Genomic DNA, 24,232 nt, shown 5'->3' on the forward strand with positions numbered 1-24,232 from the left:
TGTAAAATATATGTTATGATAAAAAGAAAAAAAAGGCCAAACACCCTGGGACTCCATCCCCAATCCTCCTAAGCAGGTCAGAGCCCAAGTTTCATCTCATGACCACAAGCAATTTATAGTAACAATTTTTATTAAATTTTACATTTAAAATTACAGGTGAAAAAGAGCTCCAGACTGTTGTTTTAATTTACCTTTTAATTGCTCAAGTCAAATATTTTTCCCAAGTTTATGAATTGGCTCTATTTCCTCTTCTGAAAATGCTAGTCTGTTTTTTAAGAAGATGAAGCACCAAGCTCTCAGGAGCTCAGCCCCAGTGGAATGAGAGGTGGGAGGGACTCCAGAGTTCAGACCTGCTACAGAACCCAGGTCCTGGAGGACTAGCAGCCTTGTGGCAGAGAGCATGGTCCAGTCTTCCAGAGGGTAGGGGACTGATGCCAGAGCAAGGAAACTGAGCCCCAGGTGGAGTGCAGGAAGAGTGTGAGGCCATAGTCATCCAGAGTGACATTTACCAGGTTTACCCGTGACATCTATCCCAGTTGTGGAGGAGGGAATAGTACCCTCAGGTCACAGATGAGGAAAGAATGAAGTGTGAGATAATGCAGTGACTCATTCAAGGTCACACATGATTGGGGATTAGAGCCAGCACATTGGAGCCCCATAGTCTTTCCACTGGGACCCAGTGCAGGGCAGAAAGGAAGCAGAGAAATTCCAAGTTGGGAAGCCTGATAAACAATGGCCAAGGAAGAGCCGCAGGAGATGGCAGGCTCCATTCAGAGGTAGGAGAACCCTGAGGGACTGCGGAGAAGATGGGACAGCAGCAGGAGTGAGGGTGGCTTCCGTGCGCGGCTGGAAGGGCCAGTCCTGACTGTCTGAGTCAGCGGGCTCACAGAGAGGGTGGAGTAGCGCTCGGCTGGGGTTCAGCAAACTGGATTCCAGGCCTACTTGGGCACACCCAGTTCTGTGACCTGGGCAAGTCCTGTTCCTCATCTGAGCTTCAGTTTCCTCAACTGCTGAGCAGAGAGAGTGAAAAAAAAAGAAGCACTCCTTTTGCCATGTACGGGGTTTGCGCGCCTCGTATTTGGCACTACACCTGTTTTTCTGGCACACCTGGTTGTGCAATGCGGGCGTCTAAAAGTCGCTGAGCAGCGAAAGCTGAAACACCCACAGGACGCTCCGGAGCCGACGCTCTGACCCACCCACCGGCGGGCGGCGCCGTTGGGGCCTCCACGGGCCTCCACGCGCTGACCCTCGCCTCCCGCGCCGGGCTCGCTTGAGGGGTGCCCCCATCCAAGGCAGGCTCCGGGGCCAGCGCGAGGCCCGGGGAGCCGCGGGGCAGCCATGGGGGAGCCTGAGGCGGCGGCCAAGAACCTGGACGCCCTCATCAACGACCTGGACTACTTCCCGGGCCACTTCCACCTGGAGATGCAGCTGAACTTCGAGCCGCGCTCGCCGGCCTCGCTCCGCGCCAGGGACCTGAAGCTGCAGCGGGACGGCCTGCGACAGGAGCTGGAGCTGGCGGCAGCCCCCCAGCGCCTCGCTGTGCGCCACCTCCTGGGCGCCTTCGCCTTCTACCTGGAGGAGCTGGACGAGGCCCGCGAGTGCTTCCTCGAGGTGGCCCGCGAGGACCCCGGAAACCTCAACGCCTGGGCCAATCTGGCGCACGTGTATGGGCGGCTGAGGCAGGAGGAAGAGGAGGAGGCGTGCGCCGGGAGGCTGGCTGGACTCATGGGCCTGGCGGGGGACCAGGGGGCCGCCGGGGACCCCCAGCTCCGCGCGGCGCGCTGCCTGGCGGAGCAGGGCTATGCGCACGGCTTCGATGTGGGCTGCGCCACCCCGGAGGAGCGCGCTCGAGTGCTGGAAGCCAGCATCGCGCTCTATGACAAGGCGCTGGGCTACGCACAGCAGGTGGGTTACCCCTCCTCAGGCTGAGGGGGTCTGGGGTCATGACTCCTAACGTCTGCAGGGACGCCCCCGGCCCCCAGGTTATCCCCAAACCCTGACCCGTTGGCTACCAGAATAACTTTCCAGTGTGCCTCTCCTCTCCAGCATCCCTCCTTGGGTCTCAGACCACGACTGAAGCTTTTCTCAGCTGGGCTAGGGGCGGCCCTTTCCTAGCGGGTTAACCTGATTAAATTTCTTTTCTGACAACACCGCAAACTCAACAGGCCAACTCATCTCTCTCATCTTGCTCCTCCCAGCAAGTACCTGTCCCTGCACCTGTGCACACCCACTTAAGTAAAAGGCACAGCCTCCAGCCGGGCAGAAAAAGGCAGCATTCTTACCTCCTCTCTCTCCCTCATCCCCCATTCCTGTCCTCTCAGACCCCAGATCGCATCCATTCTGCTTCCTCTTACAGCTAAGGTCCATCCACTCTTCTCCAGCCTCCATCATTCCCTGCCTGTACTGGTGTGGTCACCATCATCCTGCCTGGATTCCTGTCCTCTCGCTTGACCCTTCTGCCTCCTCCTCCACCCTGCTGCCAGTGTCATGTTGCTCAGTCTTGCTGGCTGTGTGCCTTGGCTGCTTACAACCCCCAGTGAGTCCCCACTGCCTGGCAGAGAAGTCCAAGGTTCTCTGGTGGGCACTGGAGACCCTCTATGATCTTGCTCTCTGCCCTCCCTCTGCCATGTTCCCTGCTCCAGCCAGGCCTTTGCCACAGCCTACTTCCCCTTGCTCCTTCGTGGGCCAGGGCTCCTTACAGCCCACCTTGCCATTCTCTTGGCCTCTTTCTGAGGTGCCTTTTGCTTCACCCTTGCCTAGAAGGTTCTTCTCTCACACATCCCCTCCACTGACTTCAGGCTGGGTCAGGCACTGCCCCTGGGCACCCATAGCACTGCTCACACTGTCCACTTACAAGTGTGTCTCCCCACATCAACCCTGAGGTCAGTCTTTGAGAGTGGGGACAACATCTATGTGGTTTACCACTGTAAACCCAATAGCTGGCACAGTGCTTGGACACAGTGGCACTCAACAAATGTGTCTTGAATGAATGTATGTGCAGTGTAGGCAAATACTAGGTTGTGAGTTACCTACTGCTGTATAACAAATGCCCCCTAAAACTTAGCAGCTTAGAACAATAAGCATTTATTATCTCAGAGTTTTTGTGGTCAAGAATCTAGGCGTGGCTTAGCTGGGTACCTCTAGGCTGTGTTCTCATCTGAAGGCTTGCTCAGCTGCAGGGGATCCGCTTCCAAGCTCATGCACATGGCTGTTGGCAAGATTCAGTTCCTCACTGGCTGTTGGCCAGAGGCCTCCCTCAGGTCCTCCCATCACTTTTGGTACATTTTGTTCATTAGAAGCAAGTCACTAGGTCTCACCCACATGCAAAGGGAGGGGATTGCATAAGGGCATGGATACCAGGCAGTGGGTAATGACTAGGGGCCATCCCAAAGGCTGCTTGCATTGGATGACAGACAAATGATGTAGATGGCATTATCCTCCTGTTACCGAAAAGGAAACCACAGTTCAGAGAGATACCATAACTTTTCCTTGAAGGCACAGCACAGGCAAAATTGAGCTGATGACGATAACATTTAATAATGGTGTAGATTTGTGATGTATAAATGACAACAAGCCTTCACATGCGGGTAGGATGGCTCCATTCACAAAGTGTCTGCACATCCCCTTGGAACCTTTTCCACCAAAGCTTTCGGCTCCCCTGAAAGAGGAAATGTGGAGTCAAGACCTCAGGGAGTGCTGAGTGGAGGGCACAGACTTGACTTAAGGGGAACAGTGCAGGGTGCAAGTTAAGACAGTAGACTTTGTGTCAGACAGTCCAGGTCCAAACCCCAGTCCCCCATGCTCTCACCTCTAGTCAGTCCTTAGCATTGCTGAGCTTCTCTTTCTATGAAATGGGAATAATAGTGATACATGTATCCTAGGATTCCTCATCTGTAAAATGGGGACATCATCATTTGGTTGAAATCATAACTAAGAGCTGATATTTGGGGAAAGCACCTCTATAGAATAGAGCCTGCGCAGAGACAGCAGGGTCACAGATGACCCCTGCCTCTCCTGGCCTGGGAGAGCCGCCTCTACCCCAGGCTGGGTGTAGCTGTGGCCATCACGTGGAGCCAACAGGGACCCAGGTCTCCTGTTTCAGAACCTGAGCCCAAGGTCCTGAATGCAGCTGCCCTCAGTGGAAGGCATGGCTGGCTTAGTATATGTTGGTCACAGCCTCAAAGCGGGGCCTGAAGAGTCCTGGACTAGGGGCCAGGAGGCAGGGGTTCTCATCTCAGCTGCAGTGCCACTTGCCGCAGGGCCTGCTCCTGTCTGGGCTGAGGGTTCCCCATCTGTGAAGTGGGGGGGCGGTCGCGGAGACTGGATGGTCTCTGAGGTCCCTTACTGCTCTCAGGAGGGGACTCACAGGGGGAAGGCTTCCTGGAGGAGGTGAGCAGGGAGGCAGTAGGGGTGGAATGAATTCCTCCCTCCCTGACGCTGGTCAGCCCAGCCACAACGGGGTCACACCCTCCCCACTAGTCGCCACTTAGAGGAGAGAGTGTCAAGCAGGGCACTGCCTGGCACTCCAGGGAGGAAACTAATTGCCTTATGTGGGAGGTGGCCGCCAGGCCCTGTGCCATGTCCTTGAGTCTGGCCCAGCGGCTGCTCCCCAGGTCTGCACTGATTGGCTCCTCAAATCCCAGGAGAAATTTGGAGATTTGAGCCCCCCATGTCATCATCTGAGGATTAGGAGAGATCATACTTATGAAGTAACTGGTACAAAGTAGATGCTCAGGAAATAGTCACAATCAGAATGACAGTGATGATTTTGTTTAGTTAGAGCAGGAGGCTTGGGTTCAAGCTCCCAGCTCTTATATTTTGCTGTGTGTCTTTGGGCAAGTCACCCTCCACCCCTGTTCTCAGTGTCTGCTTTACAAACAGTCAACAATGGTGACCTCTGCCTCAGCTTACTGCAATTATACAATCAAATCTTGAGGTAAAAGTGCCCATAAACTGGTAAATTCTGGGCGTGTCCAAGAGGCATATGCTCAGCATCTTAACATTTATTGAGCACCTACTTTGTGTCAGGCCCTATCTTTAAGAACTCTTTCCTTTTAGAAGCTCATGGACAGAGGGAGGAACAAACACTTGTTCCTTCATTAACTAGCCTTCCCTGAGCCCCGTCTTGTGGAGTGGTGTGCTATGACTGGCTGAGGCCACAGGCATTCATTACTTGGCCTGTGACAGGTGACAGTCATCTCTGAGTGCTGTACAGCAGAGACTGTAGCTTCCAAACCAAAAACAGGACCCCCAGAGACTGACAAGGGAAGTGCACTTCGGAGGCATCAGAACCAATGTTGGCATCAGCAGTGACCTGGCAAGTCCAGGTCCTGGGGGTAGAATGACAGTAACGGAGCTTCAGAGAGGGAACACTTCCTTTCAGCACAAGTGACTAAGGGAGGCTTCTGGGAGAGGCAGGAGTGTACTGGCAAGAACGGGGCAAGGACAGTCCCAGCCGGGGCGTGGTGTGTGTGAGGGTCCTGCGGTAGGGGCCTGCAGAGCCTGAGGGTTTTAGTGACAGCAGAACTAGAGCAAAGGACGAGGCCTGGAGAGAGGGCAGCTGGAAGCTTCACGGGGAGGAGCACAGGGTAGCCCTGAAGAACTGCTGATGGAGTCTCTGAAGTCTGGTCCTGCCCTCTCTCAGCTGCACTTCCTCTTACTTCCCTTGAGCCTTACATCCCAGCAACTCTAAACTACCCATACTTCTCCAAACATGCCGTGCTGTTTCCTATGCAGGTACCCTCCCCTCTGCCTAGAAAGCAAACTCCATCCATCAAAACTCAGCTCAAATATCACCTCCCCCTTGAAACCTTCCTTCATACAACACACACCATCACATAGTAATATTCATGAACATTCTTCTCTGGGTGCCTTCCAGACTTTATCCTGGTCCTCACAAGAACACTCTGATCCTATTTTACAGATGTGGGAACTGAGGCATAGCAAGGCTAAGTAACTTGATCACAGAGCCAGTAAGTGGCAGTAGATTCTACGCCACTCCATGTGATTTCAAAGCCTTTGCTCTTTCTGGGAGGTCAGAGAAGTGGGGTGCGGTCAGTGGAGTGCAGATGTCTGGCGGGGTGGTGAGGGGAGCCCCGACACAGGCTGTCTCCTGGAAATCTAGGGTGGAAGATGTGGAGAAGTGGCGAGAGGGTCGCCATGTATTAGGGGGTTGGGAAGGATGAGGGCAGAGGTGAAGTCAGAGTCAGGCTGGGGAAGGAGGAGTCAGGACGGTGAAGTCACAGCCATGGGATCCCCCAGTCGCCACCCACAGGAGCACAGCTTGAGGTGGGCGGCCGGGGGTCTGACCCACCAGATGCTGCAGCTCCAAAAGATTCTCCGTCCCGAGGAGGCTGGGACCATCCCAGGTAGGGAGGAGCCCCCAGAGCGCAAAGAATTAAGAGCAGCCAAAGAGTCAATGACCGCTGCTCATCTGCCGACTAAAGTTACAAGAGAAAACGTCACAGCAGCTAGTCATTCAGACCGCGATCCAAAAATCAGCAGCGAGTTTGCGTGCGCGTGGGAGAGTGCCTGTGACTTCCTTCCTCAGCCCTCACTCCCTCCCTTTCCCCATCCTCAAGTTAAAAAATACGATGAGGCAGGTTGCTTTATCCGTCACTCCTCCCGTCCCCCCAGCCCCCCTCTACACACGCTCACAGATGGATTCTTGGTGGAGTCTCAAGGCCGAGTGGGTATTAAGAGCAAACACTTTGGCATTAGATAGACTCAGTTAAAATTCTGCCTCCATCACCAGGTGGCTTCAGGCAAGTCACTTCACTTCTCTGAGCCTCAGTTTCCTCATCTGCAAGATAGGATTCTCACATCATCTCACAGGGTTGCTGTGAGGATTAAGCCAGAGACCACAGAAGGCTCCAGGCAGGGTGCAGACCACGCTGGGGTCCTCCCTCCGCCCCAGCGAACTCAGCTTCCCTCTTTAGCAGAGCTGTTCTCAGCCTCTGGCTTGTCTCCAAGGGATGCTGTGTTGCCCCCTAGCAGGGGAGCTGTCTGTCCTGGGCGTTCCTCTGTCTCTACTACACACTGTCCGCCACAGTGTTGGACACCCAAGAGGAGTCTGTGACTATTGCTAACTTTAATTTGTTTTTTTAGTTTTAAAATCCCTGTTATTTTTTGCTTGTTTGACTTTCATGGGGGGTGGTTTTATTTATTTATTTATTTAACGGAGGTACTGGGGATGGAACCCAGGACCTTGTACATGCTAAGCATGCGCTCTACCACTGAGCTATACCCTCCCCCCTCACTATTTTTCTAAAATAAGGTAACTCAAACGTGTATTTCTCTAAGAAACAGTATCTCTGTCCCACACTAACTCAGTTATTTGAGTGTCTCCCCCTTTTCCGGGAATACTGGTGGCTTCACACACACATGCACTGTACACACAAGCACACTCATGCACACGCACACACACGCACACACACATGCAGCTCCTTCACCCCTGCTCCTGGTCCAGGGCATACCCTGGGCAACAATAGGAACCACCACCACAGTGAGTGCCCACTTATCCAGCCAGTGCACGAGACACAGAGATCTGAAATTTATGTTCATTAGCACATTTGATTTTTATTCCAACCTCACACACTAGCTGCTGTTGGGTATTGTGATTCCCTGTTGTGCAGAGGACAGAATGGGGCTCAGGGAGGGGAAGAGACTTGCCCAAGGTGACCCAGTGCACACAGGCCATCTAGATTTCAGCCGGCCAGCTGGGGCAGGCGGGGAGGGAGGCAGTGCTGGGAGGCCGGCAGCCAGCCTCACAAACAAAGGCGTGGACATTCCAAGCAATTGCCGCACCCAGTGGGTGGGGACCTAGCAGGAAGGGCTCACCACTGGTCAGCACCCCAGGGTCCCCGGCATACACACACACAGCTCTGTTGCCAGCAGGGAGGCCAGCTCCAGAACCTGGGAGTTCCTTGAGGACTAGGATTTGGGTTCCTTTCTGGCCCTGCCCCAACTGGCTGTGGGACACTGGGCAAGTCATCTCCCCTCCCTGTTATCCATTTTCTCCTCTGTTATTGGACTAAAGTGGTGGCTGGAGTGATTTCAGGTTCAGGAAGGACTTTGAGAGCAGAGAAATGGGAGAAGGAACGAACATTCTGACAGAAGAAAACACATAAACACACATAGGGAGGTGGGAAATCACCGCTTGGGGAATGAATGTTGGGGACAGTGTTTTGAGGGCTTTAGAGTTGATCTCCAACTTTTGAGATCATTGGCAGGGTTTATCCTTCCATTGTGCTTGCAAACATGCACACGCACACACACGCAACACAAATCTGAGTGGTTTGATTTGGTTCAGCTAGGAAAGGAGCTGGGTGACATTGGACGATGAGCTCGGCCCTGTGCACTCATGTGCTGCTTTTCTTAGATTATCTCCCTTGATCCTCATAGAAATGCTAGGGAATCAGAACTGTTATTAACCCCATCTTACAGATGAATAAACTGAGGCTCAGAGAGGTATAATGACTTGCTCAAGGGCACACAGCCATGAGTGTGTCTTATCAGACCTAGGACCAGAAAAGGGGTGACGAAGGGGAGCTGCAGTCGATCTTCTCCAATCTTAAAATCTTTGAAGACCATTCAGGGAACCGAGCTGGGGCTGAATAGCTGACTCACCTCCATGGCACATCACCCGTCCCCACAATGCCCCTGCCCAGTCGCACTGACCACTCCCATCAACAAGCCAGTGACACAGGCAGGCCAAGGGGATCATCCCCACTTGTAGATGCAGAAGCTGAGGTCCAGGCTGGTCCTGTGGTCTTTCCTGAGTCCCTGGGGGAGGTAGAAGCAAGGGTGGAACTCCAATCCCTTCCCTTTGTTTACTCCCCAGCCCCAGTGAAGCAGGAGCTGGATGGGGGAAGAGAAACCCCTGCCCAGCCTTTCTGGTGCCTGCCCCCACGGTTGGCAGGCCAGCCAGGTGGGGAGGGGGCGGGGCTCCGTGTGCAAAGCCTAGAGGCTGCTCTGTGTCATCAGAGGACATTCCAGTTATGCAGGAAGAACATATTCCTGAGGCCCTGCCACCTGGTGACTTCTGTTTCTGCAGCATCAGCCAGTCACAGGGTCGTGTGATGAAGTGGAAAGAGCAAGGATGTTGAGGGGAGGCAGATCTGAACTTGTATCCTGGCACCTCCCTCTGGGCTGTGGGGCTGGCCGTGCAGCTTTTTTCTTGGCCGCTGTTTCCTCACCTATGGAAGGAGGAGGGCGCATTACTTCTTGTCGGCCGCTGTGCTGATTCAGTATCACGATGCAGTAAAGTGCCCAGCAGGCAGTCCATGCTCGAGAAATGTTCATTCTCTTTCGTCCTTCTCTTCCCCCTTCCCCTGAAAGACAATTAGTCAGCTCTCAGCAACTGATTCTGAAAGGCAAAGTACAATGTCACTAGGCGCAAAGTTTGAACTGCAAGGCGAATATTTTCCTTAAGAACCAATAAGGACTTTGTATGGCAGACACAGAGATTTGTAAGCCGTTAGTATAGTAAGAGATCTTCCATTGAAATCTTCTAAAATAGCCAATCCCCCACAACATTTCCTTTTTTGGGGACCACCTCTTGAAGTAAGTGGAGTAGCCAGCCAAGACCCATCCTTTTATCTGCCGAGTTAGCACAGACCTCACTGTAATGTCCAGTCCTGATTCCAGTTTTCTCTGCAGGCTCTGCCAGCTCACCTACCTTTGTGGATTACCCTTCCAGCTGTAGCAGCTTGGATCTTCAGGCTTCCCCAAGGATCACAACTGCTGATCCTTTCACCCTTTTAAAAAGAGATACACTGGCCTGCCATTTTCACTCGGCTCTCCGCAGTCCAAGAGCCACGGTTCTACCAAATTCCCAGGTGATGCTGATGCTGCTGGTAGGGGGACCCCACTTTGAGAACCACTCGTCTAGGGTAGTTCCGTGCAGGGACCCTGAGGCTAGGCTGCTGGCTTCCCAGCTCTGCGACCTTCTAGCTGTGCCCCTCCAGGCCACAGTTGCCTCTTCTGTAAAGTTGGGATAATCATAACCCCTACCTCTTAGGTAACCCTGGAGTTAACACTTGTAAACTACGTGCCTGGTGCATAGTAAGTGCTCAATAAAATGTGCTATTATTAGTATAGCAAAAAAAAATGGTAGCACTTTCAGGTTTCGTTCTGGGCTTTGACACTGGCCATGTGACTTTGAGGACATCATCTCACCTCAGTGTTCCCATCTGTATTAAGACAGAGATGAGAACCCACTTTACATTCCACGCAGGGCTGTCAGGATCATGGCATCTGTGTGAGTGCACTTTGTCTGTGGCAAGTGCTGTACAAACACCTGCAGCAAAGTTTTGGGGAAATAACATGAAGTCAGAGAGACCTGGCCTGAAATATCAGGTGAAGTTGGCATGTATCTGCCTCTTTGAGCCTCACTAAAATGAGGGAATTCCTAGTCGGGGCCTCAGAGGAGCTGGGAAATGTCCTGAGAACCCTCACCTGAGGTCTGTGCCTCACCATCCCCCTCAGCCAGCACCAGGATGTAGCCAGCCAGTCAAGGTCAGTGCTGGTGCCTGGGTCTTGCCCCGCCCCTTCCCACAGAGCTGCCATGGAGCAGCAGCCAAATGTGAGCCCCTCTAGCTTGGGACCTGGGCTGACTCACATGCTGGCCAGTGCCCCTCACAGACCCAGAGCCCCCGGCTTATGGTCCTGATGAGGATGAACAAGAGAAAGGGTGGGGTGTCCTGCCTGAGCCCACACAGGGCAGGCCTTCAGTCCACATCCCTCTCCAGGCAGTGGTCCTGTCAGCCCCTCCCATGCTGCCTCCAAACAGATTGCCTCTGGGAGCCATCAACTCTGGAAGTGAATTCCTTGCAGCAGTAAGAGGTTTCACAGCAACTTCATTCTCTGCGAGAGAGGAGAAACAGCCCCTCCCTTCTCTAGGAAGGGAGGGGGCAGTCAGAGGCCTGTTTAATTTAATTTAACGCACCGTGGCTTGCCAGGTTGCCCCTGGTAACAGCTTCAGCTACTGCTTCAGTTACAACCAGATGGATTTTTAAAGAGACAGCCCATCTGAGGACCAGAATTGCACAGCGGAGTGAATGGTCTCCACCAGCTTCATCACAGGGATAGAGGATTAGAACTCAAGCACGATGAGGCCTCAAACCAGGTCTGTTTATACCATTAACTCCATTCTGAAGCTGCAACCTCATAAGCCCTCCTGCAAACGGTACTCTAAAGTGGGATCTGAGGAGGGGCCACGCTTGGGAATAATCATGGAGATGTCACTCAGGTAGCTACTTCTCCGAAAACAGTTTTCGTCTTCAAGATGAAGGGAAGGAGAGTTAACCTATATGGGTTGCCCCGCAATTCAGGCACTCTGCCACCAGGTGGTAGTATTGCTCGCTTAGTGCAAATCCTAACCACCTCTTGAATTACTCAAGACTTAGAGTGGTGGTGAAACCACTAGGTTTTAAGTCCTGATACTAACTAGTGTGTGCCCTAGGAATTTGCTTCACCTCTGCAGTCTCAGTGTTCTCAGAGATACAACAGGGAGATTGATCAAGATAACTGAGTGCTATGGACAAGGCTTGGGGCTAGGACTACAAAGGCATGTGTTTACATCCCAGCTCTGTCATGTACTAAATGTGTGGTTTGGACACAGAATTTCTTGCATCTTGAATACGAAACAAGGGAGTGGCTACGAACCAGGGACAGCCCTGGACACCACGTTGCTCTCCAACACTGGGAACTTATGGAGACGAGAAGGGTGCAGGGTCCTGGGGCCCCACAGAAGACCTGAGGCCCTGGGAGCACAGCAGAGGTTGGAGATCAGGGTGAGTTAGGGTGGCTCTGATTCCAGGGCCTGAGACCTTGTTGCCCCACCTTGAACTGAAACAGGGCAAAGCAGCCTCCTAGACCCCATAAGCCCTCTTGGCTCTGACTCAAACTAGGAGAAAGGGGGCAACATTTGTAGCACACTACTCACAATGCCCCTTTGCCGATAAGGACACAGCATCTAAGGGGCAGTGCATCTGCCCAGGGTCACCTGCCTCATGTGGCCAGGCCTGTTGGCCACCCAAGCCTCTGCTGTGTGCGTTGCAGCCCCCCCTGGTCTAGTACACCTGCTGTCCTTGTGGCCACACCTCTTCTTCAGGAGTCTGAAAGGGGAAGCGGGTTCTCCGTCTCTCCACTATGACTCAGTTTGGCCAACCTCAAAGCAGGCAGGGGGCCAGAGGTCATGAGATCACACCTACAGGCGGCCAGGGAGCCTGAGGCACACATGCCTTTGGTCCTTCACACAGTCAGGTCCTGACTTTATATCAAGGTCTTTGGCCAGCTTGGCCCACAGTAGGTGCCCCATGAATCTGAGTCCCTTTCTCACATCCCAGGCCCTGTGTAGGTATAGCAGGTAAGGTTATCTGGCAGCCCATCCCAGCCTTTTGCCTCTGCCGATGTTCCCCACTGAGCTCTCAAGGGTGCCCTTTGATCCTTAGGACCCGCCGCTCTCCCCTCCAGACAGTCCTGTTCCCAGCTAAAGCCCCCATATACATATTGCCGCCTAAGTAAGAGGACAACTCTTCAAGGTGATGTGGTTGCAAAAACACACTGGATCTTAGTACTCCCCAGCTCTAACCCCTTCCATGGCTCCCCACTGCCTTGCAGATGACCTCCCGGTCCTGACCCTGCCACTCAGGGGTCCCTCCTGATGTGCCCCTGCTGGCTCATCCCCCGCCCCTTACAGCCCCGACACACCTGCTCGCTCATCTCTGAGCTTTTGCACATGATGTGCCCTCCATCTGATGCCACCTCTCACTGTACCCACCTGGGTGGTTCCTCCTTGCCCTTGAGAACCCTGCTCCAGTATGTCCTCCTCCTCTGGAAGCCTTGGGGGGGCCCCCCTCCGGATCATGCAGGACACCTTCTCCCATAGCTCCTGGTGTTCCTTCTGCTCTGTGTCTTTCAGCTGGCTTTCCCTCCAGACCAGGCTTGGGCCTGGATTCAAGAATTCGCCCCTATGGGCAGTCACACCACTCAGTGGGATCTACTCACAAGTCTCCCTTCCTCTCTTCCTCCGAACCATCCAAGGCCGCCCCAGAGCAGCCGCAGCCTAACTTGCCAGCATTAGATCCCCCCACACCCCATTCCCACTCACCGTGCTCCATGCTCACCAGCTGCCCACACGTCGCCATGCTGAGCCCTCGTCTGGAATGTCCCTGTCCCCCACCCCACCCTCTGAACTACCACTGCTGTCCAAGACCCACCTTACAGCCTATCCTCTGTGAGACCTCCTGAGAGTCTCCTGGCTGGAAGTGGCATCTCTGTCCTGTGGCATTTGTCTGCATCTCCCTCGTGGCCTTGATCAAACTCTGCTTCATACTATGGTTATTGATAAGCCAGTGCCATGAGGGGTGCGTGAGCTTTGAAAACTAATAAATGGAGTTCAAATACCAGCTCAGACTCGTGCATGCTATGTGACCTTGGGCAAGTCAATTTACCTCTCTGAACCTATGTGCCTGTAAAATGGGATGAGCGAGCAGGTGTGTTGGGTCTGTAAGGGGCGGGGATGAGCCAGCAGGGGCACCTCAGGAGGGGCCCCTTATAAGTTGTGGTGAGACTGAGATGATGGGTGTCAGGATCCTGGCAAGTGGCAGACACTCTGTCAAACCCTGTGATTTATGCCTAAGTCTGTCTCCCCAGCCCAATTGTGAGCCCATGTGGGCTAGGGTGCAGGACCCATTCAGTACCACTGCCCCAGAACACCCAACACAGGGCTGCACAGCACAGATGCCCAGAAGTGCTGGCTGGACTGAAGGCTTCATCCTAGCTGCTGAGGGTGGGGGTGGAGGGAAAATGGGGGCCCTGAGCTGAGGAGGCCATTACGGGTTGGGGGTGGGGTGAGTGCAGAATGGAGACCAGAGATCAACCAGGGAGATGAATGCGGAGGGAGGGGCTGGAGCCTGAGGCAGAGCCGCTGAGATGCACTGGGGGTTTTATTGGTTTTCATTAAAATTCCTTCCCGAGGCAGGAGCAGCTACTCCCATAAATAACGGCATAAATATTTTATCTTGTGCCCCAGTCAGTCTAAATGCACGGCAAAGTTGGCAAGAATAACAATGGAAAAACAGTTCAGGGCGGTCCTGGGCTTCAGCCGAACTCACTCACAGGCCCAAAGGGGCTTTCTCAGGAAGGCGGAAGCTAAGGGATGGTGCCAAAGGGAAGAAGCGGGTAGATGGTTGGGGGAGAAAGAGAGTGACCTGTGGAGTAGGGGCCCTGTAGTAGGGGGATCCAGAGCACAGGTCTGGGAGCCAAGGGGAGGGGAGCTTAGCCTGGAAAGCAAGACAGAAAAAGGAGATGTAACCCATGCCTGCTTGGTAATGGGCACCTTGCTCGGAGCATTTACTCAGGTCATCTTGTCAAGTCCTCTGTGACCAGAGAAGTGAAGTGACTTGTCCAAGGTCACCCAGCCAGCCAGTGGTAGAGCCAGGACTATGATCAAGGGTATACTTGCTGCTACACAGGGTTCACGGAAAGGGTGGGGATCTATGAACAATGTCCCAAATGCCCTAATAACAGCAGTACGAGCCATTCTCTGCTTCCCTAGATCCCAGTGGAGGAGAAAAGGGGCTGGTACTTCACCATGACAACGCTCTTCATCAGGTCAGGCTGGGGGGTGGGGATGGGAAGGTGGGAAGGGAGATGGGGAGAGGTGGGGCCTGGAACCCAGGGGAGAAATGACTGAGCCCATCTTCATGGCAAGGGCTCCCCGAGTTCCCCTCCCTACGTCGGCCTGGGGAGGACTTGCAGCCCCGCTGGGGACAGCTGGAAGGGTGCTGACCAGCCGAATCCCCTTCTCCACCACAGGTTAGATGGCATCTTCCTGGAGCTGGGCAGTGAGGAGCAGAAGAGGCTGCCAGCCTTCAACCGCACGTTGGCCCTGCTCCGCCAAGTCCTCAAGTCCTCAGAACCCCACCACCGAGGTAGGGCCCATGGGGACTGGTGGGAGGGCAGCCTCTGCCCGGTACTCCCTGTTTCCGTCACTAGCCCTGCCGGTCTTGTCATTGTCCCCAACTCTAGCACTGTCTCCCTTTTTTGGACCCTGTTTCTCTCTCTCCTCACCTTCTGTCTCTCATACTCACTTGTTCATCTCAAGGAGCTCACACATCTGGTACAGGTGAGCGTGCCGACTGCAGAATGTGCTGACTACAAGCGCATGTGTCCAGGTCTGTCTGTGTCTGTGACCTAGAGGGTAAGAGAGAGAGTTCTCCCCCTTCCAGTCTCTTCTCCCCATTTTGTGGTTGGGGGAATGAAGGCTGTGTTGGAGAGGAGTCATTTTCTCACAGGGATTAGAACTGCAGAGCTGGGGGAGAGTTCGAGGCAGGAGAAAGGGAGGCATCCTATGTGACACAGTAAACACAGAATAAGCACTGAAATGGTTCATCCTTTCCCCACCCTTGTTTTTCTCGATCCCTGGGTGGCCCATGGTGATTTCAGGCCACTGAGCCTCCCTTTGTCTTCCAGGGGGCTGACCCTGGGAGGGGAGCCGGCCCCTCCCTCCTTGTGGCTCCCTTCCCTTTCTCCACCCTGCTGCTTCCTGAGGCCCCTCTCCTGCCCTCACCCCCAGCTCTGGCCTGGTGCTACCTCGGGATGCTGCTAGAGAGGAAGGACACCTTCTCCACCACCCCCATGGGCATCCACGATTGCGGCTTCTCAGGGACCGACCCCCTGGACTGCTTTGGCAAGGTATGTGCCCCCAGCCACACCCACTCTCCAAACCACCCCCTGGACTGCTTTGGCAAGGTATGTGCCCCCAGCCACACCCACTCTCCAAACCAGGACGGACCCCAGCCTCCTCTCCCAGAACCAGCTGCCTCTCTGAGTGTCATCCCCGCACCCATCCCCTACTCCGGAAGTGCTCTTACTCCAGACCTTTCTATCCGCCCAAACAAAACCAAAGTCCTCCCTTGTCCTCTTTGCCTATGAATCAGCCCCTCCCCACACCCAGTCTGGCCCCAGCCCATTTCTTGAGGCTTTTACTTTTAAGCTATTCATAACTTCCCTGATATATCCTCAGGCTCTTCTCCTTCGGGTCTTTGTTCACATGTCCCTCCCCATCCCCAGGAGCACAGTGGAAAGAAGATGGGTTTAACTGGGGTCCAGATGCCAGCTATACCCACAGGTCACAAGACCCTAAGACAACTCACTTCCATCTCCGAACCTCCTTATCTATTACGTGATCTGTCTACCTTGTAGGACATTGAGAGACTCAAAGGATGTGGTGGACGAAACTGTTCACTGTAAACTATAAAGAGCTGTTCAAGCTTTATTCTTGGCACCATGTTTATGTGGCAGTTTCCACTCTTTTCTCAGTTTTGAAGTCTTTCCTGGAGGCCAAGGACCCTGTAATTTTCACTCCCCTGTACTTTCAGCATGACGCCCTGCATGGGGCATGTCCCTAGTGTTTGCTGGTGAATAGTGAGCAATTTCTTGATGAGAGATCTTAGAACAGAGCGGAGCATAAACGCTGGTTCAAGTGTGTTCCGAGAGCTGTGTCCAGTTTAACACACTGCCTCTGCCCCTCCTTGGTGGAAGATGGGGCCCCTGCTCTACAGGAATTCACCATCTCAGGGGCAGCAATGAACACAAGGCAGGCAGCTGTCAGTAACAATACAGTGTTGGGGGGAGAAGTGCTGTGTCCAGAAGAAACACTGTGCTGTGTGAGGATGGGGGAGGTAGAGGCTGATTCTCGCCCTCTTCCCACCTGCCCTGGGAAAATGGGGGGGACATGCACCAGATGTGTGTGAGGAAGAGGGGTTTGCCTGGGGTCTGGAGGGATTCACTGGACCTGTCCTGTGAACTTGGCAGAGAGCATAGCAGTGAATCAGGGACTTAGGAGCTAAGTGCCAGTGAGTTGTATTCCCAAATGTTAGGTCCGATGATATGACCCAACATACTGGCAGGTGGATTTGAGGAATAAGAGCCTTGGGGTGATATGGCTCTACCCAGAGACCAGGTTCCAGTTTTGGCAAACCTGACGAATGGTTTGCTCTTACCCTCCTCCCTTACCCAGGCCATCGAGCTTGCCAAGGACCAACCCCCTATCCTGAATCGCCTGGCCAAAATCTTCCACTTCCTCGGAAAGCAAGACATGGCCATTGGCACCTGCAACATGGCCCTGGACGTCCTACGAGATCCAGAGCTCAACTGGCAGGCATACTGCACAAGGGCCAAGGTGAGTGGACCCACAGCTCCACCTCATCCTGCCATCAAGAATTGGACAACAGGGGCGAGGGGCAAAGACCCTGTGGCCAGAGCCCATGGGTCACAGGGCCTTCATGGTGGAAGGGGGCTTAGGCGTCAGAAGGCTCACAGTTTGTGTTCTCTAAGATTGCTGAGTGAGAGAATGAAGGAGCTTCCCCCACTGCACATCCCTTCCACAATGACCTGGCCAGCGGCCCGCCAGCCTCGTCCTGGATTAGCAGCCAGGGCAGTCAGACTAACCCGGTGGAATTCTTGCCTCTCCACTTACTGCTGTGGGACTTGGGGCAAGCCACTTACCCCTCCAGACCTCCGGTCCCAAAGATACGAATAATAACATCTATCTTAAAAAGTTATCAGAAGACTAAGTGAAGTAACATCTAAAGCATGTGCCTGGAGCACGGGAAGTGCTTGTGAAAGGCGCAGGGTGTGTTAGAGGTGGTCTAATGTCGTAGATCAGAGCTCTGGCTCTGAACACCACTGGTCTTGGCCCACATCACCACTTACATGCTACCAGACCATAGACAAAATACTCTTGCCCAAACTCCGAGCCTCAGTTTCTTCATCTGTAGACTGGAGGTGATTGTACCTGCTTCACAGAGTTGTTAAGAGAATTAAACTAGAATCTGTGTGTAAAACTCTGCACTAAGCACATAGAGTTCATAAGCGGTTGAGTACTATTATTAGGCGTATTTGTAACTGGCTCACTGTCTCTCAAGGCATCCACTATGGTCGCTCAGTTCTGCAGATTACTAACTTACTGAGAGCTGCTTCCCTCTGGCTGCCACCAACTGGTCCCACATCTGCCCTCTGGAGCCCCCACAGTTCCCATCTGCTTGGGGATGGAGCCCTGGAGCTCTGAGTTTACTGCTCCAGGCTAAACAGTCTTCTCCACTCCCTTTCACGAGACATGGTGGTGAATCTGCTCTCCTGGTCTTGGCCCATATGACACAATCATTTTACCAGCAGGTACTAGGCCGTCAATTCTCTCATTGCAGTTGATGTGATCATTATCAATAGTAATATTACTCCTACTAGTAAATAATAACACTTTTCCATAACACTCTGCATTTCACCCAACACTTCACGTTTGTAGTCTGATTTAATCCTCACAAGACCCTGTGAGAGGCCAGATTCTACTAAGGATGGCACAGAGGCTCGGAGAGGCAGTGACCTTCCCCAGGTCCTGCATTCAGTTAGTGGGAACTCAGACCTCACTCTCCTCCCCCCCATCATAGGTTGGCTTGTACTTACACTCACTGCCTCCCTGTACCTCCAAAGGTCATGCTTACTACTCAGATGACCAGACTAGCACCGGGATGGAGGCAGGGGATAGTGAGGAGGAAGGAACAGAAGGGAAGGGAGCTCAGTGTAAAAGCCTCAATCCCTGTTGTGACCCTAAGGCCCTACCTGGCCCACTACCTCAAGCCACCCCTGGCTCAGCGCCCTCTCTCCCAGCCCCACGGGGGTCCTTGCTGTTCCTAAGGCCTCAGGGCCTAGAACCTCTTTTCCCAAATATCCAATTCCTCCCTCCCTTCTTGAGGGCTTGAAGAAAAGGCAGCTCCTAGCAGCCATCTTACCGAAAATGTCAACCTCTCGCCAACACTTCATGTCCTCCTGTCTTGGTTGATTTTTCATTCTTAGCACTTATCATTCCCTAACATACAACTTGCTGATTCAGCATGTTTATTGTCTCTCCCCTCAGCTAAAATACATGCTCCGTAAGGACAGGGGATTTCGTTGTTTTGCTCTCTACTCCAGCCTCAGTACCTGGAACAGAAGCTGGCACACAGCAGGCTCTCGAAGACTTATTTGTTGAATGAATGAATGAAGGAATTGAGTACCTATCGTGTGCTAGGTCCTTTCTAGAATGTGTTCTCTCCAACATCATGGTAACTCTCAAGGAAGATTTTAGTGTACTTATTTTTCAGATGTGGGAAATGAGGCTCACAGAGGTCAAGCTAATAAAGAGAGGGAGGAGATGGAATTCAGCCAAGTCCAACTGGCTCCAGAGCCAGAGTGTCCCACTCACACCCCACCCCCACCCCATGAAGCTGTCTTAGAACCAGAGCCCCCAGACGGCTATAAAGCACTAATACCTTCAACAACAATGACCCCTTTTTTCTTTTTTTTTCTTTTTTTCTTTGTTTATTTAAAAAAATTTTTTTTCATCTTTTTTCCTTTTTCAGTTTTATTAGGTAGAATTATTACAGTTTGACTGTACATATATATTGCATGTAAATACATATATACAATATACTGCACTTTTTTTTTTAGTTTACATATGTGTACTTATCATTGTTTCTAAGAACAGATTAGAGCTTTAGCTTTTTAAACTTACATGGTTATCAAAGGAATATAGCCAACCACAAAATAAGAATCAACAGAATGTAGTTATCCAATCATAAAGGACAGAATGACCCGATTTTCCTTCCTCCTTCTCCACCTCTTCACAATCCCTCCTGAATCTCTAGATTTTCTGAATGCTTCAAATAAATGTGAGGAAAAGGGAGGAAGTGGTGATGAAAGCAAAGATCTAGGATCATTTGTAACGTGATGCTTGTAAGCTGGGGCCCCCTGCCATTCTTCTCACACTGCTTGCTTATGTAGACTCTCACAAAATCAGTGCTGCCATCTCATCTCAAATAACCCCTCTCCCCCAGTCCCCTCTATCCCATCACCCTGTTTATTTTTTCACAGCACTTGTCACCACTTGAAATGGTCCTGTTTACTTGTTTATGATCATCTCCCTGATTAGAAGGTTAAGTTCTGCCAGGGCAGGGACCTCATCTGCCTTGTCACCACTGCACCCCAATACCTAGCACAGGGACTGGCTTACGGTGGGCACTCAATACACATTTGTTGAATGAATGAGTGAGTGAATGAATGGCTCTTACTTCATCCAACCCCCTCCTCGTACAGAGAGGGAAACTAAGGCCCAGAAAGGGGAGTGGCTAGCCCAAGTTGGCGCACGACTAGGACCTAGGACTCCCAAGTTCCAGTCTCAGGGGCTTTCCACAGAACCATAGAACCTCCCTGATTGCTGCTGAGGGAAAAACAGGCTTTTTGGGGTGGGGGGTAGAAAGGAGGGCAGGGGTCCTTGCTTGGAGCATCCTTTCTGAGCGGACACTCTTTGGGCAGATCCACATCAGAGCCTATCTGCACGACTTGGAGCGAGGCAAGATGGGGCTTGGGGGCATACCTGATAGGAACCATCTGGCCTGCGCCAAGGCCGACCTCGAGGAAGTGGTCAAGGTGTGCCCAGGCTTCAGGACCTACCTGGACATCGGGCAGGTAAGGCAGCCTCTTGGCTTGGGTAGCATGGCTTACTGAAAAAACCTATTAACTCTCTGCCAGGCCAGGCCTGGGCACTGAGAACACAGGGAGGAATACTGGATAGTACCCACCTCCTGCAGCCATGGTGAGGATTATAGGATATAATACACCTAGAGCATTCAGAACAGGGACCGGTTCTTTCTAAGCACTCAGAAAGGGTGGACCATTATTCCGTATCCAGAAGTGCCTTCTGTGTACAGGGAATGATTATCAAGAGATGACAATATCTTAGGTATGAGAAAACTGAGGCCCAGAGATTGCCCTGCTCAAGGTTATAATGCCAAGAGCCGTGGGGCTGGAACTGGAATTGGAGTACTGTCTCCTTCTCCAGGACAGCAGTACCAACATTTATGATGAATAACTGTCGAAGGAAGGAGGGTGGGAATGAATGCATGGAAATTTTGAAACAGCAAGCGTGGGAATGGTATGAGCGGGGAGCAGCGATGGCAGGGGAGAAAGGCTCACCCCGCCACTGCTACCCCAGGTCTACTACTACATGGGCGTGGACGCCGTGCAGGAGCTGCTGGCGGTGGACGAGGCGGCGCTGAACCAGGCGCTGGTCTTCCTGGCCAAGGCCGGCGAGTCGGAGCTGGGCGCCACGCTGCCGGAGCTGCAGCTGCTGCGCGGCAAGTGCCTGCGCATCAAGGGAGAAGAGGCCAACGCGGCGGCCTGCTTCAAGCGCGCCGTGGAGCTGGACGACGCGGGCTCCAGCCACACCGAAGGCTTCCGCTGCCTGCTCGAGGCGCTGCTGGCGCAGTGGAGCCAGGCGCAGCTCAGCGACGCCGAGCTGGGCCACGAGGTGGACGCGTGGCTGCGCCGTGCCCAGGACAAGTACCCGGCGGCGCGCCTGCGCCAGGAGCTGCAGCGCGTGTGGCGCGGCCACACGGGCGAGGTGCTGGGCCTGGCCCGGGCCTTGGTGGCTCAGGGACGGCCAACGCTGGTGCGGCTGCTCCTCGAGACCATGGAGCGCAAGGGCGAAAGCACAGGCCCGCTGCGGGGCCGCCGAGCCTACTCCTTCTGAGGCCCCGTCCCGTCGGGGCGCCGCCCACAAATGATTGGACCTGGTCTGGGTGCTGGAAACCGGCTCTCGCTGCCATAGGCTGGCGGGTAGGCGGAGCCAATCAGATTCTCTTTCGAGAATTGGAACCGGGAAGTTGAGACATTGGGGCGGTTTGATGTCATCACAGAGGAGAAAGGGCCTGATTCAGGAGAGCAAGGGAGGCTGGAGGCAGACGCGAGGGGCCACTGGGAAACTGCCAAATCGAAGGACTAAATTATGCAAATACGCAGAAGAAACAAGATGGCTGAGAGTCTCCTAAAAGATACAGAAGATAATTGGCTCCATTTTGGCGACTTTCTAGTCCTCGAGTGCCCGTCTTTGGATTCCCGTGAGTCACTCTCCATCCTTACCATAAGACTCCCTTTACTTAAGTTGAGTGGAGTAGGTGTCAGGTCCTGCAGCCGAAGAAGCTGTGGCTAGAGCAGAGGGCACAGCCATCAGTGAGCAGGTAAGGGCGGGGCGGTGGTCTACACCTGGCTGCTCAGGGCCCTTTCCTGACTCTCTAGCAGTCTTCCAGCAGGCCTCATCCTCGGTCAGCTTAGACTGAAAGGCCCCCAAACTCCCTGAAATAAAGCCTATCAATAGAAACTTTGCTTGACTTCCCTGTTCTCGGCAGAACCTAGAGACCCCACCCATCAGGAAGTGTCACCTGCAGCCAGTCTCAAACCTACAAGAGAGTGAAGAAAATCTTGGCATTTTACACCCTTGGAATCGTAGTTGTAGAATTTTAGATGTGGGATTTTATTGTCAAAGACTTAGGCTCTGATTGTCAGCAAATCTTAGAATGGCCAAGCTGGATTCTTGTGGCCCTACTCACAAGAGCGAATTTAACCTGAAACTCCAGATTAAGTTCTTTCCAGACTGCAGGAATGCTGGTTGTACATAACTGCAATGGCAAGACTCCTTGCTGTAGTAATGGTTTGTGGTTTATTTTGTACTCTCCTCCCCCGACCTTTTTTTTTTTAATAGTTATACCCACTGCTTTGCTCATTTTCCTGATGCTCAGACTGTACTAGGGATAGGCCAGCTTCCCTACATCGCTTCTCATGTCCCAAGTAACAGATGGAGAACAGACTGAAAAGTGCAGTCCTTGGAGATCATGCACTCCAATCCCTCACTGTGCACATGGAGAGGCTGAGAGCGGTGGAATGAAAGTGGCTTTCTCAGAGTCACACTTCCTAGCCTCCCTCCCCCTGTCCCTCCAATTTTCAGCACTTTTCAGGTTTGGAAAAATGCTAATAAACTGGAAACACTAAAGCATTAAGTGTTTTATGTATTAAGGGTTTATGTGTCACCTGTCACCTGGAGCACGCTGACATCCACTGGGATAATGCTGGTGTTCCAGGCACCTGTGAAACCTGGGCAGTGAGACCACCCTTAGGCCCCTGAATTCCACCTTATAGCTCATCATGGCTCATCACTTTGGGTGTGATCTCTCCCTCCTTCCTTCCTCTCATCTCCATTCCAGCAGAAGCCAGGAGATGACTGGACAGCACGCAGCCTACACAGCCCTGTCCACTTCTCCCCCATCCCTTCTCCACCCGTGACTGTGACCTGTGACCTCCCTAAGGACAGGAATCCATCTCTTTCTTCTGCTTTCCCAGACAAACTGAATTCAATGTGGTTTGCTGGCGAAGTTGGAAAGTTGTTGATGTTTGTCCCTTTCCCAGGCTTCCCAGTTTCTTTCCTTCCTTACTTTTCCTGCCCTCAGAGTCATGCAATTCCCCCTCCATTGCCTCCTACTCCTGCCAGACCTTTTTTATAAACTTTCTTTCTGATAATCTCATTCACATTAATTGTATGAACGACAAACCACCACCCACTAGAGCTTCTCTCAGGGGTTTCTGCATGCTGGCCAGGAGCTGAAAAGAGAAAGGAAACCCCATTTCCAGGACTGCCTCCCATGTGCAAGGCACTTCATACATGGAAGCTCATTCAATTTTCTCACCAGTGCTGAACAGTCGGCATCGTGATCCTCATTTTATAGGTGCAGACACTGAGACACTGAATGAGGTCACAGATAAGCATGGGAAAAGCCAGGATTTGAACCAGATCTGCCCCATTGTGTGCAGCCTCCTGGGACACAGCGCTTCCTGGGAGATGTGTCACGGGTAGTCTGGAGTTGGGTCTGTGATCACCAACACAGCACGACCCCGCTTCTTGCCCCCAGTGTACTGGTCTCCGTGCTCCCAAACCACCTTACCTCTGTGCCTTTGTGCATCCTGTTCCTCTGCTGGCTTTTTTCCTATAATTTCTATCCCAAGTGCTCAGCTCAAAGGTGCTTCCTCCAGAAAGACTTGCCAAATCTCCAGCAGTCATTAATCACTTTGTTTTGTGCACAGGTCCCTCTTGGGGCATTGTGTCTCACTATGTTGCATGTAGTCCCTTGTCCTTGTATCATAATGATGTCAACATGTCTGTTGTCCCCACCCAACTCTGGTTCTTTTCAACAGAGACCACATCTGATTCAGCCCCATGATACTGCATGGAGCTTGGCACACAGGCAGACTCAGTTTTGGTTGTTGAACTGAGGGAACTCAAAGTAGGGGCATGGCTGCCTTAGTCCCAAGCAGGTGACTCCATCACCAGGTCCCCAAGGGCTGAGGGTGGGGCCAGGTC

General features: G+C 52.8%; 1 protein-coding gene across 1 annotated transcript; it reads left to right on the forward strand.

Annotated features, from left to right (window-relative positions):
• The first annotated feature begins 715 nt into the window (after positions 1-715).
• On the forward strand, positions 716-23,378 carry TTC22 (tetratricopeptide repeat domain 22). The gene is made up of 7 exons (XM_072974373.1): positions 716-1,905; positions 14,564-14,619; positions 14,824-14,939; positions 15,584-15,702; positions 17,030-17,191; positions 20,359-20,511; positions 21,038-23,378. The coding sequence occupies exons 1-7, from the start codon at positions 1,339-1,341 to the stop codon at positions 21,572-21,574; spliced, it is 1,710 nt and encodes a 569-aa protein (XP_072830474.1). The 5' UTR covers positions 716-1,338; the 3' UTR covers positions 21,575-23,378.
• Positions 23,379-24,232: the final 854 nt, after the last annotated feature.

This window comes from Vicugna pacos, chromosome 13 (assembly GCF_048564905.1).
Source record: "Vicugna pacos chromosome 13, VicPac4, whole genome shotgun sequence".
Taxonomy (NCBI): Eukaryota; Metazoa; Chordata; class Mammalia; order Artiodactyla; family Camelidae; genus Vicugna; species Vicugna pacos.

Excerpts from the sequence above, each read along its gene's own strand:
- TTC22 (XM_072974373.1), top strand. The coding sequence starts at position 1,339 with ATGGGGGAGCCTGAGGCGGCGGCCAAGAACCTGGACGCCCTCATCAAC. Across the intron at positions 1,906-14,563 it reads CGCTGGGCTACGCACAGCAG|ATCCCAGTGGAGGAGAAAAG; the intron begins GTGGGTTACCCC and ends CTGCTTCCCTAG. Across the intron at positions 20,512-21,037 it reads CCTACCTGGACATCGGGCAG|GTCTACTACTACATGGGCGT; the intron begins GTAAGGCAGCCT and ends CTGCTACCCCAG.